A 19,232-nucleotide genomic window follows, 5' to 3' on the forward strand; every position below is an offset into this window, starting at 1 on the left:
ATTCATATATAATTTCTAATGTTCAACCAAAATTTCAGCGTCAATCGTAGAATTATAAGCAAGATACAGAGCTCACAGTTCGCCTAGGTTTGAGTCATTTTTGTTCACATGAGTTTATTACATTCAGCTTAAGATTTTTAACTTGTATTTCCAATTCAGCATTTAAAATGGAAAAAAAGAATGGCCTAAGATTTTCAATTCTTTTATTCACTCAAGACCAGTTCACTGGTATTTGAGGTTCAAAATCAGTATATACAAATGTACACGAATACAGTCAAGGATCACATGTACAGTAGGAGTAATAATGACGAAAAAAGGTTAAGTTTACAATACAAAAAGTTGTTAAAGTTGGTTTCTGGAAGAATCGACTTTGAAAATTTTCATAATAAATATTGACAATTTTTTAACTTTTTAATCTTTAGTTTTTAAGATCTGTATACAAACATAGAATTGTGAGCAAATCTCTGTATCTTGCTTATAATTTGAAGCTTAACACTCAAATATGGTTAGTAAATAGAAATTGTAAACAATTAAACACAAGAAACATGCACTATAACAAATAAAGAACACAATTTATTTTTTCGAAATGAATCATATATATACATGTATATACCTACATATTTCCGTCAGCGATATCAAACTCTATTTAAACTGAATAAACTCAAGAAAATGCCGAGCATCTCAACAAAACCTATTGCATTAATCTACCATTACGCAAAAGATAATGCAGAATTACCGATAGAATGAATTGTATTTCAGTACTTTTTTGATACATCAGATTTTGCTTAATTTGCGCAGGTAAACAGTTAACTGTTTGATTTACCGAACTCTCTGTTTGATTTGATACGTAAAAATCACGAAATACAGAAGATAGTTCCCAGGTTACAAAGCATAAATAATGAAAAGGAAACGAAAATCAGAACAAGCTAACACCAACGTCATGTGTGAAAACTGTCAACGCATTGAAATATTTAGCCTCAATTTACTTCACAAAATCGGCACCAACATATTTTGCATGTTTCAAAAATTTCCCTTCATACGCGAACTGTTGCATAAAAAGCAAATTCATCGTAGTCAGATCGACCCTTTTTCGTATAATGTCATGGCTGCTTTAAACAAAGAACCTCGTTTTAGAAGTATGGAATACGAGTCTTGGTAAAATGGGTATGCAAACCCGGGCCGTGGCGAAATAAAAGCCGGGGCAGATCGGCACTCGTCAATTCCAAATACGCATTATTTTGCAGCAATATTTACAGCGAATACAAATATACTGATCCATCAAATATCCTGAAATTTTAATGAGAATGGCAGATTAATAACTGCCAATCTTTTGTTTTGCCGAGGCCAAGTCTTGCCTACCCATTTTACCGGATGCCGAACCCGAAGCTGAAACACGCCTTTCCTTTATTATTATTTTCGTAATAACCAAGATTTGAAACAGAATTAGCCCTTAATTTTTGCAATTTATATTTTCCTTCCCATAAGGATAATTTATGCTAAACTACGTTGAACTGGACTCAGTAGTTCTTGAGAAGAAGATTTTTAAAAATACACCCCCCTTTTCTACAGTTTCAAGGTTTTCTTCGCTTTGAATACAGATCGGACTTTTATTTCTGAAATTATATTTGCCCTCCCATAAGGATGCTTTATGCCAAATATGGTTGAAATTGGATAAGCGGTTTTAGAGAAGAAGTTCAAAATGTAAAAAGTTTACAGACGGACGGACGGACAGACGGACGACGGACAAAAAGTGATCAGAATAGCTCACTTGAGCTTTCAGCTCAGGTGAGCTAAAAAGTACTTGAAAGTGGAACAATAAATGTTGATGAAAAATTTGCACAAAATATTTAAAAAAAATGCACAGAACATGAAATTAAATAAACAGTGGTAACAACGTTATTGTTGACAAGCCAATCGTGGTTAATAGTTCGTGTAACGTGGGTGATCGTTCGTGTAACGTGCGGGATCGTGCGTGTGTCAGGAAAATTAGTTTCCGTTTTTTACCGTGCGTGTTCGTGGGGTTTTTTCGTTTTGTAACTTTTTTTACGGAATGTTAGGATTTATTCTTAAAACAACGACAAGTACTTTTTGTAAAACAATGTGAATTTTTAATTTTTTTTATAGAAGAACATTGACAGGTGTTAACATTTATTTTCTCTTTCGTCGTTAAATACATTTAGTAAGTATTTCCACAGCTCATTCAATTCTTTGTTCGGTCGAGTTCTTTTGCATAATTTTATAATCAGCCCAAGCATCATTGTGTCTTGACACATAGTTTAGATCATTTTAGAATGAGCGACACGTTAAATGAAAGCGGCCAAGCTTACCCATTCCCGTTTTAAACTAAACGATTATTCCCAATCTGGTACATTGTGTAAACATTTGTTTGAAATAAAATTTATTTAGACGCTTAAAAATTTAGAATAAATAGAAATAAATCAATTATGTTCTGTAGATAATAAAAATATTGGATGTGTAAAATCGAAATTCTATGTAACAAGGTAACAAATTTACCTCTATCCCGCATAATCAAATCGTACGTAAGGGAATTGGATTACATAAACAGTCAACTTGTATGTATATAATTTCGTGTAGTTTATGCATTATCTTCATTTCATTTACACTTAAGTTATTATTCTTTATGGACACAAAAAGATTAATTTGAGTATGAATCCTATATTTTTTTGTATGGATGTGTAAAATTGTTTACTCGTAATATATAAAACAGTGCATGGCTACTGTACATGCCGCTTTTTAATAAAGCACAAACATAAAGCAATACAAATTAAAGCAATACGTATCCTTAATTCTAATCTTAAAAATTAATTTTGATTTTGCGTGTTTAATGGTGTAGAATCTTCGGTTGCGTGTTTTATCGTTTTCGTTCGTGTATCGTGAAAATTCAGTAAGTTAGTGATCGTCCGTGTATTGTGCGTGTCGTACGTGTATCGTGGGTGATCGTTCGTGTATCGGAATCGTGCGTGTCGTTTGTCAACAATAACGTTGCAACCACTGTATATTGCATTTTTGAATTAGTTTTCTTGTTATATCACAAATGTGAAATTTTTATCGATATGTTCTGAAAACTTCAAATCCTTTTGGAAACAGTTTAGTTTCCCTCCCGGAAACAGTCATGGTACACCATGCATTCATTTAAAGGGAATTTTTATGTGCAAAATATAAATAATTTATGGTTTTTTTACTGCTTACAATAGCACTTTCACAGTATGATTTTTATGGACTCCAAACATCTTCAAAACATTGTGAACCAAAATAAACTTTCTGGATTTTAATGTTTTAGTTGAGATCAGAAAACAATGCAAATAGAAAATACAATTTTAACTCTAGTATATAATTACAAAAGCCAAACATATTACTGCGTATTAAGAAAAAAATTTAAGTAAAAATAATTTGCATGGAAGCGTAACGGTTACAAAAAAATTGCAATTGCAAAAAATCCCTAAAAAATGTTATTATATCATGAAAGTTGAAAAGTTTATAGCAGTATATTTAAGAAGCATATATGTTGTACATTTGTTATACAGAGAGACAGTCACCATATACCAGCATACAATTAACTTGAAGCTATTCACTTTGCATATACACGTACAACTATCCATATATGAATCACTGTATTACAGGCGTTTCCTCTTTAGTTTCCATTTTTCAAGCGTTTAAACAAGAATGACAAATTAAAAGTCTTCTTTCAAATCTTCCTTTTTTCTTTCTCAATTAGGGCCACACAGTACATTTTCATCCATCTCCACATTATATCGGCGTTCTTCGGCTTTTATCTGCTTTCTTCTCTGTAAGTGGGTTTACATGTCATGACTAAATATTAAACGTAATTAACAAAGAATTATAATCTTTCAACTAATATTATTTTAACTGTAAGCATGTTCAGTAAACAAGCCATAATTTGCATTCAATACGAATCCATAGCTTTTTTGATTTTATTTAATTTCATTATGAAGGAGAGAATAATTTTTTTAAATAAGGAGTCACTTTTGTGAAATCATTTCGATCTTGGCGCAAATAAATCTTATAAAGTTCAGATGATTTAATGATATTAAATTTGATCACATATCAAAAATAATGATCTCCTAAAAGTCAAGCAATGATTCCTTCCTGCATGTACTAATATTTACATTATGTTTCAATTATTGTACGTGCAGTTAAATATTTTCATGATGCAAATCCCGTCCGTGCCCCAACAACGTACTAGTATGTCATTTGACACATTTCGATTGATACAAACTTATTACTGCCCGGCGCAAAGCAACTTTGTGGGGCTGTTGAACACTCCAGTTTCAGGTTTTAATTGTGCCAACAATGAAATTATCGAAATATAGAAGGTCTATCACAGGCAGAGGCACAACAAATAAAAATATTAAGGAATAAGAATAGGTGTAAAATTATAGGTACCTTTGGTATTGTTGATCGACAAGATAGCACATATTTTACTTTTTCTGGAAGGTATGGGAAAAATTGTTCCGTAAAGCACAGAACATACCTGGCATCGACGTCTTCTTCCCTTGGAGCACCTAACGAGGAACCAATATATTAACTCCCATTGAATAAGACTGTGATGACAGAGAAATGTGCACACAACATAGGAAAGGTGAGAAAATTGCATGTCTATTGCAACTGCTTACCAACAATTTTGCTGGTAATCAACCCAACAACAAAGACGAGGATTATAGCAATGAAATCGAACCACTGGAAAGACATGCCATAGATCTGATTGAAGCCTTCCCTGTAATTATATAATTACAATTAGAAGTAAAGTATTAACAAACATTAGTATTTGAAATAAATACCATAATTTGCGCCTTAAAAAACAATATATAGAACTTATCAATGGTTAATAAAATGTAGTATCACAAAACGTTTGGCAGTTAGTTTCCTTTGCAGTTTTAATCTTTATAATTTATTGTATGTTAATAAACTATAACAATCGGTTGCTTGCACAGATATGCAGAATGGACGTAATGCAATTTTGTGAATCGGGTGAGTACAATGATTATCAATTTTTTAGTGAACTCGGTCTTCTGCACACGGTTGCCTACCCTAAGCTAGTTAATTTTACCAAATTTCAGATTATGTTGTAAGTGGATTGCGGTATTTTCTTACAACACAATTAAGTTAATTTCACAGTAGTTAAATGAGAAAATTAATACATCTTAGCACTTCTAAACAACAGGGTACAATTGCAATTTTGTCTCTACTATTTTTTTTTTTACACACATTTAGTAATAATCTTTTGATGCTAATAAAGGATAATTCTTTATTTCACAAATTGTTGTTTTCACATATTTGAGCTTTTTTGTGTTTTTGTGTGTGTGTGTGTGTGTGTGTGTGTATATATATATATATATATATATATGTGTGTGTGTGTGTGTGTGTGTGTGTGTGTGTGTGTGTGTGTGTGTGTGTGTGTGTGAGTGTGTGTGTGTAATATAATGTTCTTATATATATATATAATATATATATAATTTTCTTTTTCTTTTTTGATTATTTATACTGTGTGATATCACCTTTCACTCATTTTGGATTATATATATATATATATATATATATATATATATATATATATATATATATATATATATATATATATATATATATATATATAAAACACTTTTTCCCTATCATTAATCGTTAAATATTCTTTTATGTGGTGTCCTTAATTGGTAATATCTCTTCACTACATCAGCCATCTTTTTAATCACTTAAATTTTACGCTATATGATCTACTTTTAACCTAGAGCAACTGTAATTGGTTGGCTTAATTAAAAATTTTTTTAGATCACGTACAAAAATATTTCTCGTCAATTCTTCTGATTTTTTCAGGAATGAAATCATATGCGCAAAACAAAAATCGTATGATCTAGATTAGCAATTGATAGATATGATAAAAATTAAAATTGGATTTTAGTTTTTTAGAAAAAAAGAAAGTGTAGAAACTAACGCAACCAGTTTATGGTAGGAAGAAACTTGTCATTGGTTGATTCTCTTTCTGACACATTCAAATAATTCATTTGGTGAAAAAGAAACCGACTTCTTTTAAAAACATATTTTAATGCCAAGTACTCCTTTCAGAGAAACCCAAATTTATTCAAACATCGGATTGCAACTTTCTATGTCCAACAGTTTCAGAGAATTTCCAACAAAAAATATTTTGTTAACGACAATATGCCCCTTTAGGCTTTAAGATACATAGAAATTTTTATCCAAGTTTATACTAATGATCATCTTTATGATTTAAAAAAAATCAACAATTCAAGTCAAACAGTATAGAATTAATAACAATATCATGTAAACCTACAAAGGTATGGGGCTTGATGTAGATGCAGCGGTAGTTGTATTGTAGGATACCAGAGTACTGTTCAAGAAACACATGTCTAGTGGAGCTGTCGCCAGTTTTTTCTCTACACTAGGGGGACTGAGAACAATATTACCGATTGCCATCCACAGATAGAACCCTAAAGACACGATGCCTCCCGCTAACGCCCCCTAAAGAAACGAAGAGAAGTATTTATTAGTGTACATTTAACTATAAATAAAAATCATCATAAAATTATATACACCTGTTAATCATTTTATGCTGAATTAATCAAAGCTGTAAGTCCAGTTAAGAGCTACAAGTAAAACACTTTCACAATACATGTTAGATACATGTTATGCCGTTAATGATTATCAAAAGTTCCTAAATGTGCAAACTTTTATGTACAAAGTATATAAATACATGAACAAAAGGTGAGAAAATTTATTCATTTTTTTTTGGAAAAGGTGGTTTCTTTTTTTTTTGTTTCTATCATATTAACTTCCTCAACGAGCATTCATATCTTATATGTACGAAGTTGCATAATAACCATTTTTTTGTATTTTGTTAGCTATACCTTACCGCTGATGTGGCAGATGTACAAAAGATACTGTAGAGGATGATCCCTGTGTATGGAGCGGTAGGTATTGTCATTACCATATGGGCAAGCTAAAGTAAAGTATGAGATCATGCTGCATATAACCTTAACCTTAACATACCTGCTTTTTTAAAATTTATTTCAGAAATCTTACCACATTCCTCAAAAATAAATAAATCAAAATTAAGTTAGTGTTAAACAAAAAAAAAAGTATTGAACTTAAATTACTCAATAATGTATTTGTACATTATACAGGAAATGTTGGAATAAGAATCAGAACGCTGACGACAATGTTAAAGAATATGTTTGAATTAAAAATATCAGTTTGTACCGAGAGTTTGTCATGTTTTACCTTAAGTAAACTTCCTTTGATATTAGCTAGCAGTAATGCCATTCCCGTAGATAAAAATGAAATAACCAGAACTAACAAAAAATCATAGATATATTATAATCTTATATTTTAATAAAAGTATATGTATTTATCAATTTTATCATAATTTTTTTTTTCATATTCTAATATACAATTATAAAATGCTCCAAGGATAATTTTGTTTCTGCCAATGAATATAAATAATGATCAGATAACAGCAAAAAAAATAATTCGTTTATAATTTGTTTAATTAGAAATTTGACATTAAATAATGTTTTTACCTGTCAATTTCGACGCAATAGTGGATCTTTTCTCGGAAAGATTTGGCCATTTTATCTTCATGATATCTTGAAGAGTCATTGAAGATATAGCTGCATACCCACTCGACACTGTACTGTTAGGATGTCAATTAATTTAGTTAGGACAACGCCATTAATTTTAGAAAGATAGCTCAGAGTTTAAAAAAGTAGGGATGTCTTCGGTTTAGTGTTTCCATGACAATGTCGAATACATCTAGCCATTTTAATTTACTGTTTTGAAAAAAATGATAGTTATCAAACTTAAATGAATAAAGATACACAGTTCAGTTTATAAAAAAAGACTTAAATGTCAATTTGTCCTCCAGAATAAAAATTTCCCGATATACTTTCTATTCCAGAGATCCTTGTAAAATCAAACCATAAAGAATTTTTTGAAATTTTTTCTTTATCCCTAAACTATCTTAACTGGAGTAAACATTGAGAGAAGTAAGTAAGCTCTATAAGACCTCAATGAAGCGCAGAATAGTCCCGCAATGAAAAGTCCGGTCATCCCCGGTGTATTCTGAAAAATCTCGGTCACCAAGGTGGGTAATATCTAATGAGAATATATAATATGATATTGCATTATAAAAATAAAATTTCATAAAATTGCAGTTTATAAAATATAAAGAATAGAGACAAATTAAAAAGCTTTTAGTTCTGCTAGATTTAAAAATGTCCCTTTTGAACTTCAGGAAATATTTATTTTTACCTTAATAATTAATTATCATTTTTGTTTTCTTTGAGGTCGTTCCTTAACTCAAAAAAGTATTTATTTCAGAACTAGTTATCTGTAAATGCGAAAGAGGGGCCCTCTTCAACTTTGAAAGACACTACCATTTCATAAAAGAGATATTTTACAAAGTAAAAGTAATTTCTGAACGTAAAGAAATATCTCTTTCATTAAAAACATATAGCTGCATAATAATCGAATATTAAAAGCTTTAAAAGTAACTCTCTGACACGAAAGAATTCTTTTGTTTCGTGAATAAAATTTTTCAATACGTTTGTTAAAAATTGTATAGATCGTATACCTTTAGAAAATATGCACTTTTCGCCCTGTGCAGTATAAACCGAAAATTCGCCTACCCGTTTGTATTAAACCTATAGGGTGTGTAATAAGATTTAAAATAAGATTTATTACACACCATTTTCGAGCAATCTTCGGTTGCTATTAGACACCCCTTTTCGTTAATCATCGGCTATTATGAAGAAGAATTTGGCATCCGGCGTTCAGTTCCGAATTCCGAGTATGACGTCAAATGATTACGTTATACATGTAGACACTCAGCGAGTTGTTTATAGTAATCATTCATCACCTGATGTCTTTTTATTGTTTCTTTTATATTTTTTATAAGTATATGATATAAAAATCATGACATGGCATTTATGACACAGTTATGTCCAAATGAGGCATCCAGCAAATTTCACTTTTAGGGCACACATTGCAGTTCTCACTTCGTTATTTACTATGCAGAGACAACATCATGTAAATCTTTCATTACATGAAGATTACTTAAACAATTTTCTAATGCGTTTGACTTGATATTAAGACATTAATACAGTCATACAATGTTTTAAATCTTGTTTTTCTTTACAAACGTTAGAATATTAATCGGAGGTGCACTTGACTTCGCCTTCCAAGAGTAAAGTTTATTTATTCCTTGTTATTTCAGAAATCAACAACACGGTGCGATATGCCTATTTACCTGTTCATTACATGCAATGTTATGTCTCCGCAGTAACACGAAGCTTATTGATGATATCACATTCTGATCATTCGTTTAAAAGGAATACTTGTCTTATATCGTAGACTTATAGAATATATACCCTTCTACCCTTCTTTACTATGGACGGTAATCGTGTTGAAAAATCAAGACCTGTATAATTGTAAATTCATCTAGACTCTTGTTGCTATAGCAACAAAAAGGTCGGACGACCGGAAATGAATTTTGACAAAACGAAAAAAAAAACACCTCGAGATATTATCATTTTTAATGATCCCTAAAAATTTCAAGGAATCTATCAAGACAATTCTGAGAAATTCATCCGACAAAAAAGGAGAAAAAAAATGAAAGAAAGAAAGAAACAAAAATCTAGGTCTTCCGTTGGAAACGGAAGACCTTAATAAGAAACACTACAATCACTATAAGGTCTTCCGTTGGAAACGGAAGACCTTAAATATACAATCGTGTTGGTGTGTGAGCCTGAGTGTGAATGTGTGTAATTCTGTATATATATATATTGAACGACGCATACCAAACTCTACGTCATAACAGATGATGATGATGAACGAAAAGGGGTATAATATAACATCCAAAGATTGCCGAAGAGGGATATATATATATATATATATATATATATATATATATATATATATATATATATATATATATATTAGCTCTCAGTCGCTGTATGTCAGTCCGAGAGCCTTCGGGCTCGAGGGCTGATATACAGCGACATCGGACTAATATAGGATATGATATAAAATTGCCGGCTCTATGGCCGACATACAGCGACACAAGAGCGACCGAGCGTTAATGTAGGATGCGATCGCAGTATCTCAGTCCTTTAGCTTGAAGGAGCTTGAAAGATTTACAGCGTCCTCGGGTTAATAAAGAATGCATTTTAAAAAATGCCATGTAATAATCTATATATATGATTTAAACGTGAACACTCACTCACAGTAGAAATGTATGTACATACCTGGTTAGGATTTTTTATTAATTTTGATGCCAATGGATCACATCTGACTTTAACAAAATAGGCGTATGATACAAGACCCATTCCTCCCGCCAAAAAGACACTAAGGCCCATTAAGGGGGCAACAATATAAAACATTCTGTAAAATAAATGAAAACGTTCTATTAACCTTTCTCATATTACATCCTGTATCAGCCTGAGACACCAATATCAGCCAGAGGGCTAAGGTCCAAGGGCGTAATAGAATGTAATATGGAAAAGGGTGCGTATTATCATACATGTATTAATTACATACTTAGTATTCATAAAAAACTGAAGACATTTTCTATGTCTCAGTACGGATCATAGTTTCACACTTGCATTGGTTTAAACATAGCACGTGACTGCCTGATATATCTCTATGTCCGTTCAAATTCGGTGAGAATGAATACTTGGCAATATTGCTGTCATTGGCCGATGCTTCGCCTACTTATTTCGACATTATTCAGAATAATAAAGAAACTGCATGTCGTAAATTCTTTAAATATTTGGAGTAGTCTTCAAATGAGTTAGCTGAATCGCATATGCAAATAATTGGTTATTCAAATCGATATATAACTTATTTTTGAATAGTAGGGTTATGTCATTGTCATTTTCGGCTTAACTGATAATTTCTTTTCTTTGTTTTCATCTTTTCCCGTTATCTACCGTACGCTTTTGTTATAAATATTTATTTGTTAAAAAAATAAGGAATATAGCTTACTTGTATGCATCTTTCAATGTTGGCATACACCCAATTCTCTGTACGGAGGATTGAGAGAGGGGTAAGAAGAGGAGTTTGGCAGTATTTCCAATCACAATGTTCCAAATTGTGTATCGAAGAGTTAGGTCAAATTTAAAACTGAAATGTGGAAAACATTATCATAGGAGAAAGGCTCTCTAAACAAATCGCTTATGACATTTAGTAAGAACATGGTGTAAGGGATAGATTTCGAATTCAAACAGGCTTGTTATATTTTGAATCAGAATATAATTTTTATGCAATAACTATGAATAGATTTGTTTGGAATGTACATGAATTCGAATGTGACCTTTAAGTATTTAATAAAAGCAATACAGTCTACATGTATCAACATTCCTAAGTAGGTTATCTCAAAGCAACCTTTCAAGTACGAATAAATATATAAATGATAAACATTTAACTTTCTTGTTGTTGATGTTATGTTTATTTTCATGTTTTGATTTTTTTGGGGGGGGGGTATTTTTGGAAAATTTGATCATTTGGTTACGATTTGAATATGTATAATGATTTTTTTAAATGGATTGAAATAATATGGAAATTAAGTTATTTATATTTTTATAAATGTCTTTGTTATTGAAAAAGTTACTCGAACTCTTATATTGTAAAGAATTAGTAAACAAATTTTATGATGCATTTGCTAACAGTTAGAGCTCTAATATTTTTTCTATAACCAAAACAAGTTTTCCAGTTTCTCTGATTTTTCTTCGCTCCTAAATTGAAATTTTCAAAAATTGTGAAAATGTTTAATAGGAAACATACCTAATAAAACTATATAGTTTTATAAAAGTCTTTGTTATTGAAAAAATTCAAAAAGTCCCTCAAACTCTTTTTATTGTCAAGAATAAGTAAACTTATATGATACCTAATAAACCTATCTAGTTTAAGGTGTGTTTACTACCGATTAAGAAACTTATAATATATATTTATTTCATATATGCAACCAAATTGTAAACATACTTCCAAATATCCAGTCTCTTTCCTTCTAAATTTATACGAATTACTTCAGATCCGCCTCCGACTATCAGTGATCCCTATCAAAATAATTACAATAATATTTCCAATAAAAGAAAATCTTAACATAAAAGAAAGCATTAAATATTTTGTTATTGTATAACAAAAAATACTAGACAAAAAACGTCATCGTTTCGTGAATAAAAACAAGTTTTCAATAGATTTTTTACATCATAAGTCGATTTAATAATTCTTAAACTAAAAATATTCCTCGAAAAAAAAACAATAAATAACGCAAATCGAATTTTAAAATGTAATTAGGATTATCAAATGTGTTAGACACAAAATATTCATATGTGTTGAAAGCTGAAAAATAATGTAGAAATACGGCAACGTGTTGGATAAAGAAAGAAATAATACTCTATTTCTTTTCATAAAAAAATGTTATTTTCGGTCAGGAATCGAAAATCAAAATAGTATCTTTGAACTTTATTCACACTGATTGGCTGAAATATTCATTTTTTTAATTTTGCCAAAAGACATAATCTCGAAAACATAATACAGGCTGGTTATTGCAGTTATCAAATATATCTTTTTAACTAGACTGAGTCTAAATATGTCTACCCTAAAAGTGTCGTTAAAATTTCTTGAATGAAATTTTACTTCTATATCAAAAAATAATTTTAGTGCTTTACCCGATTAAGGTAATGACGGTCTTATTGAATAAAAACACAATACAAATGAAAATCATAACCTTGCACCTAGACTGCAGGAAAATCTAAGGCTACGCAAAGCTATGTACACTCAAACTGCACTCGATCGCGTTATGGTGCCGCTCAGGAAACAAGTATTCCAAAATTTTGTTCCAATTAATGAAATTTTATATAAAATGTTGGTTTATGAATGAAACATACTCTTTAACAAAATGTGTAAAACAGCAATGTATTCTTTAAACATTGGTAGTGTTTCCTCGATAATATGCTCGTCAAACCTCAGTCAGTGTAAAAAAATATCTATCGATTTTCAAAGATCACAAAACCATTACTGTATTCCATGCAAATGCACACATGCACGCTCGCACAGTGTTAATACCTTTATAAGTATCGCCAGTACTGAAGTTACCATGATGCTGAACTGTATAACATCGGTCCAGATAACGGCCTTAATGCCTCCCTGTAAAAAAAAAATTACTTGTATAAATATTACAAGTTAAGATAGAGAACTTTTTTTACCCCTCTTGGCGCAATATGAGATGCAATTTTAAATGCATGAATATTTCTTGTGAAATAGTTATTTTCTACATAAATTTCAAATTAATAATAATAATGGGTAAAAAACGTTGGGGTTTTTTTTTAATGGGAAGTTAATACAGTTCCTTGACACACCAATATTTAGCCGGGCTCCGCTGAAAGCAGAGTCCTGGCTCTAGACAGGCAAATCGCCAATGTTTCTATAAATAGCACAACTTCAAAAGTAAACAAAAAACCAAACAGCGTCAAAGTAAAAGCCTCCGCTATACCAAATAGTTACACAAAGAGCCACGTTTTGTCTAAAGCTTTGGCATTTTGTTTCTTTCTTTAATTTCGAGAGAATTGTCTATCTTTTTTAGTTTTCTTATTAATAACGTGTTTTAAAAACAAGACTATGCATTTTGGACACAGACAATGCGCATGAATTTCCATGAACTACTTTGCTGCGCGTTGAAGAAATGGGGATTGGAGATATATAACGCTTGTTGAAAAATTCAAGACAGCAAATGTTGAACTTTTTTCTACTAGACAGACATATTTTTAATAGCCGCTTACAAAATTTGGTTGCTCTCTGACGATTTGCCGACATTAAGAGAGAGAGAGAGAGAGAGAGAGAGAGAGAGAGAGAGAGAGAGAGAGAGAGAGAGAGAGAGAGTTTCAGTCTTTGCTACACAATATGCATAAAGACACACAAAATGAACCCAGCTTTCAGTACTTCAGTACTTTGATTTATTTGATGGATTAATAAAAATATTTTTTTTAATTAGATTTTATAAAACATGGACCGATATGAACTTATTATTGTTTCATGGATTTTTTTGTATTGTTTATTTCGGTGAAACAGGGTAAAGGGTTTTGACTGCAAACGGGGTATTTTAGAGGTTAAAAATTTGGTCTAAATTGATGCTTAATATGAATATATGCATCCCAAAGCTGGTCTGGTAAAGTCTATAACTTTCTCATTAAAAAAAATCCATAAAAATTAACATTATATTTTTATTTCTTCAAAACTGGATGAAATGTAAAAAATAACAATAAGTCACATGAAGCAAAATGCGCGCGGTCGCATTGCGTTCTAGGCGATCCCAACGCGACAAATGAAGATGCCGCGTTGTTGCATCGCTGTATGAGACCCCACTGTGTACATCTTGGCGGTTTACATTTCTTTAGAAAGCAGCAGGATCGCCTTTAGGACGCAGTCCCGATGTGACAGGGGTTTAATGTACTGGTGTGTCGAACCATCTAAAGCTTTATGCCGTCTCCTCTTCAAAAATTAAGATATTATATTGTTAGTAGTAGAGAAATCTCTCTTCGAACAAAATTTAATGATTTTTTTCAAACCTTATTAATTATGAAGATTTTAGTTATAGGCATAACTATCATCATCATAACAGGTTTTTTTGCAACAAATTTAAATTCTAAAAATACAGCTTATGATGCCTTAAAAGAAAACAAGAAAGTGGAAATTCTTATTAGTTTTTTTAACTCATTTTCTCAGTTTGGATAACAATGTAATCGATTTGTTTACAAATGACCGATGGCATGTGCATTATTTAGTCAACTTCTGTTAAAATCAAATAATGGGTGAAATTATTTTGAAATAATTTAATTTATGACACAATTATGTAAGGATAAATCTATTCATAATGGAGTTTAAGGGAAACACCAATGGGGATCGAGTGAAAGTTTCATACTTTTATTCAAGATTTTATGTGGAATTTTAACCTTGTGACCTAGAAATCAATAGAGTTTTTATGCCATTAGAAGTTGTGATATTTATTTTCATTTCTAAAACTCTAATGCATTTAAAGATATTACCTGGACAGGAAACAATATTGTTACAGACGGAAATCAAAGGACTGAAAGCCGGTCTCTTCTGATGTGTAATTATGCGTAATATTTAGTAAAGAATGTTACGTTTTGTTTTGTTTCCAAAACACGTAATTAATATCTTAAAAAATCGCAAAAGTTATTTGCAAACAAAAATAACAATAGATTTGACACAACATCTCACTCTGTGAAACTATTTGGTACAGCGGAAGCTTCTACTTCAGATTTTTATTAACTTTTGCAGTTATGCTATTTATAGAAACACTTGCTATTTGCATCCCTAAAGCCTTTCAGCAAAGCCCGGCTAAAAATGTAGGAAATGATGACCTTAACCCTCGACTTGTTAACCTCAAAATTAATTATATATGCTATACAGGTAATTTTCAAAATTAATAGCTTCTATACTTATCGTAGATACAACAGAGGTGTGTGATTCCATTTTGACATCATTCAATATCTTAGCTCAAGCCATATTGATTTTTCTAAGCAATACTTTTCACTTGTGCTCCAACAGCTTTGCTTTGATATAGTTCTAGTTTTTTAATAAACAAAATTCATGTCCAACTGATGACATCCTAATTAAGCAGAAACGTTTCTACACTAGGTGTGATTGGAGATCCTGGTTACAATTTTGATCAACCCGTATGGACTGTATGATTAAAAAAAGATACATACTAATTATGATGAGATGTACTCACAACTGCGGTGTAGATCATACTACAGACTGACACAATCACTACACACAGCCAAATTGGCACTCCCAAAACTAGAAACAAAAAGTGAAGAATTCAACATTTTTTCATTCATCTTCGAAGGCATTCTAAAAATTGACACAGAAATAAAGCACTGGTCAAAATATATGAAATATACGAATAGCCATACGTTCTGTAAACTTTAACCTACAGTTAAGGTCTACTTCGTAAAAGCAATAAAGGAAGAAAGGTAATCATGAAATCATTCCAATGCTTATTTTAAGTCTGCAATTTTTAATCATTTTATAATATGGGAGATAATTTTACACAGAATAGATGAGAGAAGGTATTAGTAAGTTACATTTTTTGTGTTAAAAGGAAATAAATATATATTATCCTCAAAATGAAAGGCTTGACATAAGGTAACGACATGATACATACCTGATTCTACTGCTGTAGAAACACCGTATGTAACGATGCCAAGATATATAAACTGAAATGTTATAAAATATTTCAAATGTTACACAGCTTCTTTTCCTAAACAAAAACGGAAAGTTGTTTTGACCACTTAAAATTCGAAACATCCTGAAATCAAAATACTTTGGAATTAGCTTAAACTTTTAGAATTAAAGCATATTATTACTGGACGTTAAAATTGTTGGTAATGGACATAACAAAGAAAAATGTCCCCGTCATTAAATATGAGATCTGGCTTTGCTCGGCGCAAAAGTTTATTGTTTTTGGAAAAATGTATAGCAGCATATACTTAGGAGTTAAAACTTGTTATCAAACATCAGTTACAACGGAAATTTTCGTTTTGGGTGATAAATAAGCAACGTACAAAATATTTTTTTCTTTTGATGAAGGATGAAATATTATTTGTATACAATGAGATGTTGTAAAATAGCGCTAAGAATAGGAACGGTGTAACGACTAAAAGTGATTCCCGTAGAATGTTGACCCAGGAGTAAAACATCTACGGAGAAAACTGAACCAGAGTCAGTAAGTTATGACAATTAGGGTCCTTTTTTTCTACAGTAGAAAACCATTCCAGACCTGTAGATCTACGACCCCCACACATTATAGAATTTTGACCTCGCCCATAGCTACAAATTAGAGGCGATACGTGTGGAATTCATGTTTGGCGAGGGACGGGGGAGGGGGCAACAAAAGTAAATGAAAGATTAAGCAGAACTATGGATACCCTGTTACAAATATTTCATCAGTTTGATCAAAGCAATATCTGTGTTTATTTTGAAGTACTCGTCAGCTTGCCTAGTGGAACCCTTCTCTAAGCCTTTTTATGTACATAAAGGTACACACAGTAAAGATGATGCGCTCGCTTACACTCCTTTTTTTTTTTTTTTGCATTACGCTCGCTTTGCTGAATAGGCACTACAAGTAGATTATTTCATTGATAAACCTAAGTAATGACTACGTATTGTTTATTCCAAGAAGAAAAAAAACTTTTATAGCCAGACTTCAAAATCCTTATGCGGGAGGGGGGGGGGCTAGGGAATTTCTTTATAATCATTGCCTTCTCAAAAAGACTTGGGAGCTCGTTATAGATTCGATTTACAACGTGTAAACTTAAAAATGTTCCCATGGGAGGAGAGGTATGGAAGTCGACTCCAATGTTTTTACTATAAACAAAATGTCCAGCTCTTGTAAATAAAAGATGGTTAGGTATTTTACAAAAACAAACAACACTTTTTAGTGAATGAAGAATTGATTTGAAAATTTGAAGCTAAATTGCTCTTGACAGTCGTTCACAGTGGCGGATCCAGGATTTGTTAAAAAGGGGGCCCAGGGCGACTGGGGCTCCCGGGTTTTGAGGTGTTTAAAGACACTTTTATGAGCTATTTTAGTTAGACCTGACAAATTGTAAAAACGATAAATAACAACAACAAAAACTGTTTTGACATTCTTTATCTACAGGTCTTATATATTTTGTTAAAATTTTGATCACAAAAAGGTCGCCCGGGCCCTCGCCCCCCCCCCTAAATCCGCCATTGGTTCAAATTGGATACTGGTATCACAAAGCACGGTCATACACTGACTGTGTCGTCGAACACTGTTTACCTGACGGATGTAATTTGTCTCAAATAGACTTTATAATGAATATTATCTGTAACGAACTGTCAAGGGCAATCGGTTTTTAGAACGCAGTTCGCAGTTCGCAGTTCGCAATTGAATAGTGAACTGCGTTCTATAGAACGCAGTTCGCAATTCAAAATTTTGTGCGATTGAATAGTGAACTGCGTTCTATAGAACGCAGTTCGCAATTCAAAATTTAGAATTCATATTTGGGACCCGCTTGCCTTATATGCAATTGAATAGTGAACTGCGTTCTATAGAACGCAGTTCGCAATTCAAAATTTAGAATTCATATTTGGGGCCCGCTTGCCTTATATGCAATTGAATAGTGAACTGCGTTCTATAGAACGCAGTTCGCAATTCAAAATTTAGAATTCATATTTGGGGCCCGCTTGCCTTATATGCAATTGAATAGTGAACTGCGTTCTATAGAACGCAGTTCGCAATTCAAAATTTAGTGCGATTGAATAGTGAACTGCGTTCTATCTAGAACGCAGTTCGCAATTCAAAATTTAGAATTCATATTTGGGGCCCGCTTGCCTTATATGCAATTGAATAGTGAACTGCGTTCTATAGAACGCAGTTCGCAATTCAAAATTTAGAATTCATATTTGGGGCCCGCTTGCCTTATATGCAATTGAATAGTGAACTGCGTTCTATAGAACGCAGTTCGCAATTCAAAATTTTGTGCGATTGAATAGTGAACTGCGTTCTATAGAACGCAGTTCGCAATTCAAAATTTAGAATTCATATTTGGGGCCCGCTTGCCTTATATGCAATTGAATAGTGAACTGCGTTCTATAGAACGCAGTTCGCAATTCAAAATTTAGTGCGATTGAATAATGAACTGCGTTCTATCTAGAACGCAGTTCGCAATTCAAAATTTAGAATTCATATTTGGGGCCCGCTTGCCTTATATGCAATTGAATAGTGAACTGCGTTCTATAGAACGCAGTTCGCAATTCAAAATTTAGAATTCATATTTGGGGCCCGCTTGCCTTATATGCAATTGAATAGTGAACTGCGTTCTATAGAACGCAGTTCGCAATTCAAAATTTAGTGCGATTGAATAGTGAACTGCGTTCTATAGAACGCAGTTCGCAATTCAAAATTTAGAATTCATATTTGGGGCCCGCTTGCCTTATATGCAATTGAATAGTGAACTGCGTTCTATAGAACGCAGTTCGCAATTCAAAATTTAGAATTCATACTTGGGGCCTGCTTGCCTTATATGCAATTGAATAGTGAACTGCGTTCTATAGAACGCAGTTCGCAATTCAAAATTTTGTGCGATTGAATAGTGAACTGCGTTCTATAAAACGCAGTTCGCAATTCA

At 32.0% G+C, this 19,232-nt stretch overlaps 1 protein-coding gene across 1 annotated transcript in view; it reads right to left on the reverse strand.

The window, feature by feature from the left end:
- Positions 1-3,264: 3,264 nt before the first annotated feature.
- Positions 3,265-19,232, reverse strand: part of LOC128163022 (sodium-dependent multivitamin transporter-like) — a 28,395-nt gene continuing 12,427 nt past the window's right edge. Inside the window, exons 4-17 of the mRNA XM_052826481.1 lie at positions 16,241-16,292; positions 15,806-15,873; positions 13,120-13,200; positions 12,034-12,107; positions 11,038-11,175; positions 10,299-10,434; positions 8,060-8,148; positions 7,575-7,687; positions 7,276-7,346; positions 6,908-6,994; positions 6,329-6,516; positions 4,656-4,756; positions 4,426-4,544; positions 3,265-3,806 (exon numbers count right to left, since the gene is read on the reverse strand). Of these exons, the coding sequence (XP_052682441.1) occupies positions 3,729-3,806; positions 4,426-4,544; positions 4,656-4,756; positions 6,329-6,516; positions 6,908-6,994; positions 7,276-7,346; positions 7,575-7,687; positions 8,060-8,148; positions 10,299-10,434; positions 11,038-11,175; positions 12,034-12,107; positions 13,120-13,200; positions 15,806-15,873; positions 16,241-16,292 (1,395 nt within the window). The 3' untranslated portion in view covers positions 3,265-3,728. The remainder of the gene's footprint in view (positions 3,807-4,425; positions 4,545-4,655; positions 4,757-6,328; positions 6,517-6,907; positions 6,995-7,275; positions 7,347-7,574; positions 7,688-8,059; positions 8,149-10,298; positions 10,435-11,037; positions 11,176-12,033; positions 12,108-13,119; positions 13,201-15,805; positions 15,874-16,240; positions 16,293-19,232) is intronic.

This window comes from Crassostrea angulata, chromosome 9 (genome assembly GCF_025612915.1).
Source record: "Crassostrea angulata isolate pt1a10 chromosome 9, ASM2561291v2, whole genome shotgun sequence".
Classification (NCBI taxonomy): Eukaryota; Metazoa; Mollusca; class Bivalvia; order Ostreida; family Ostreidae; genus Magallana; species Magallana angulata.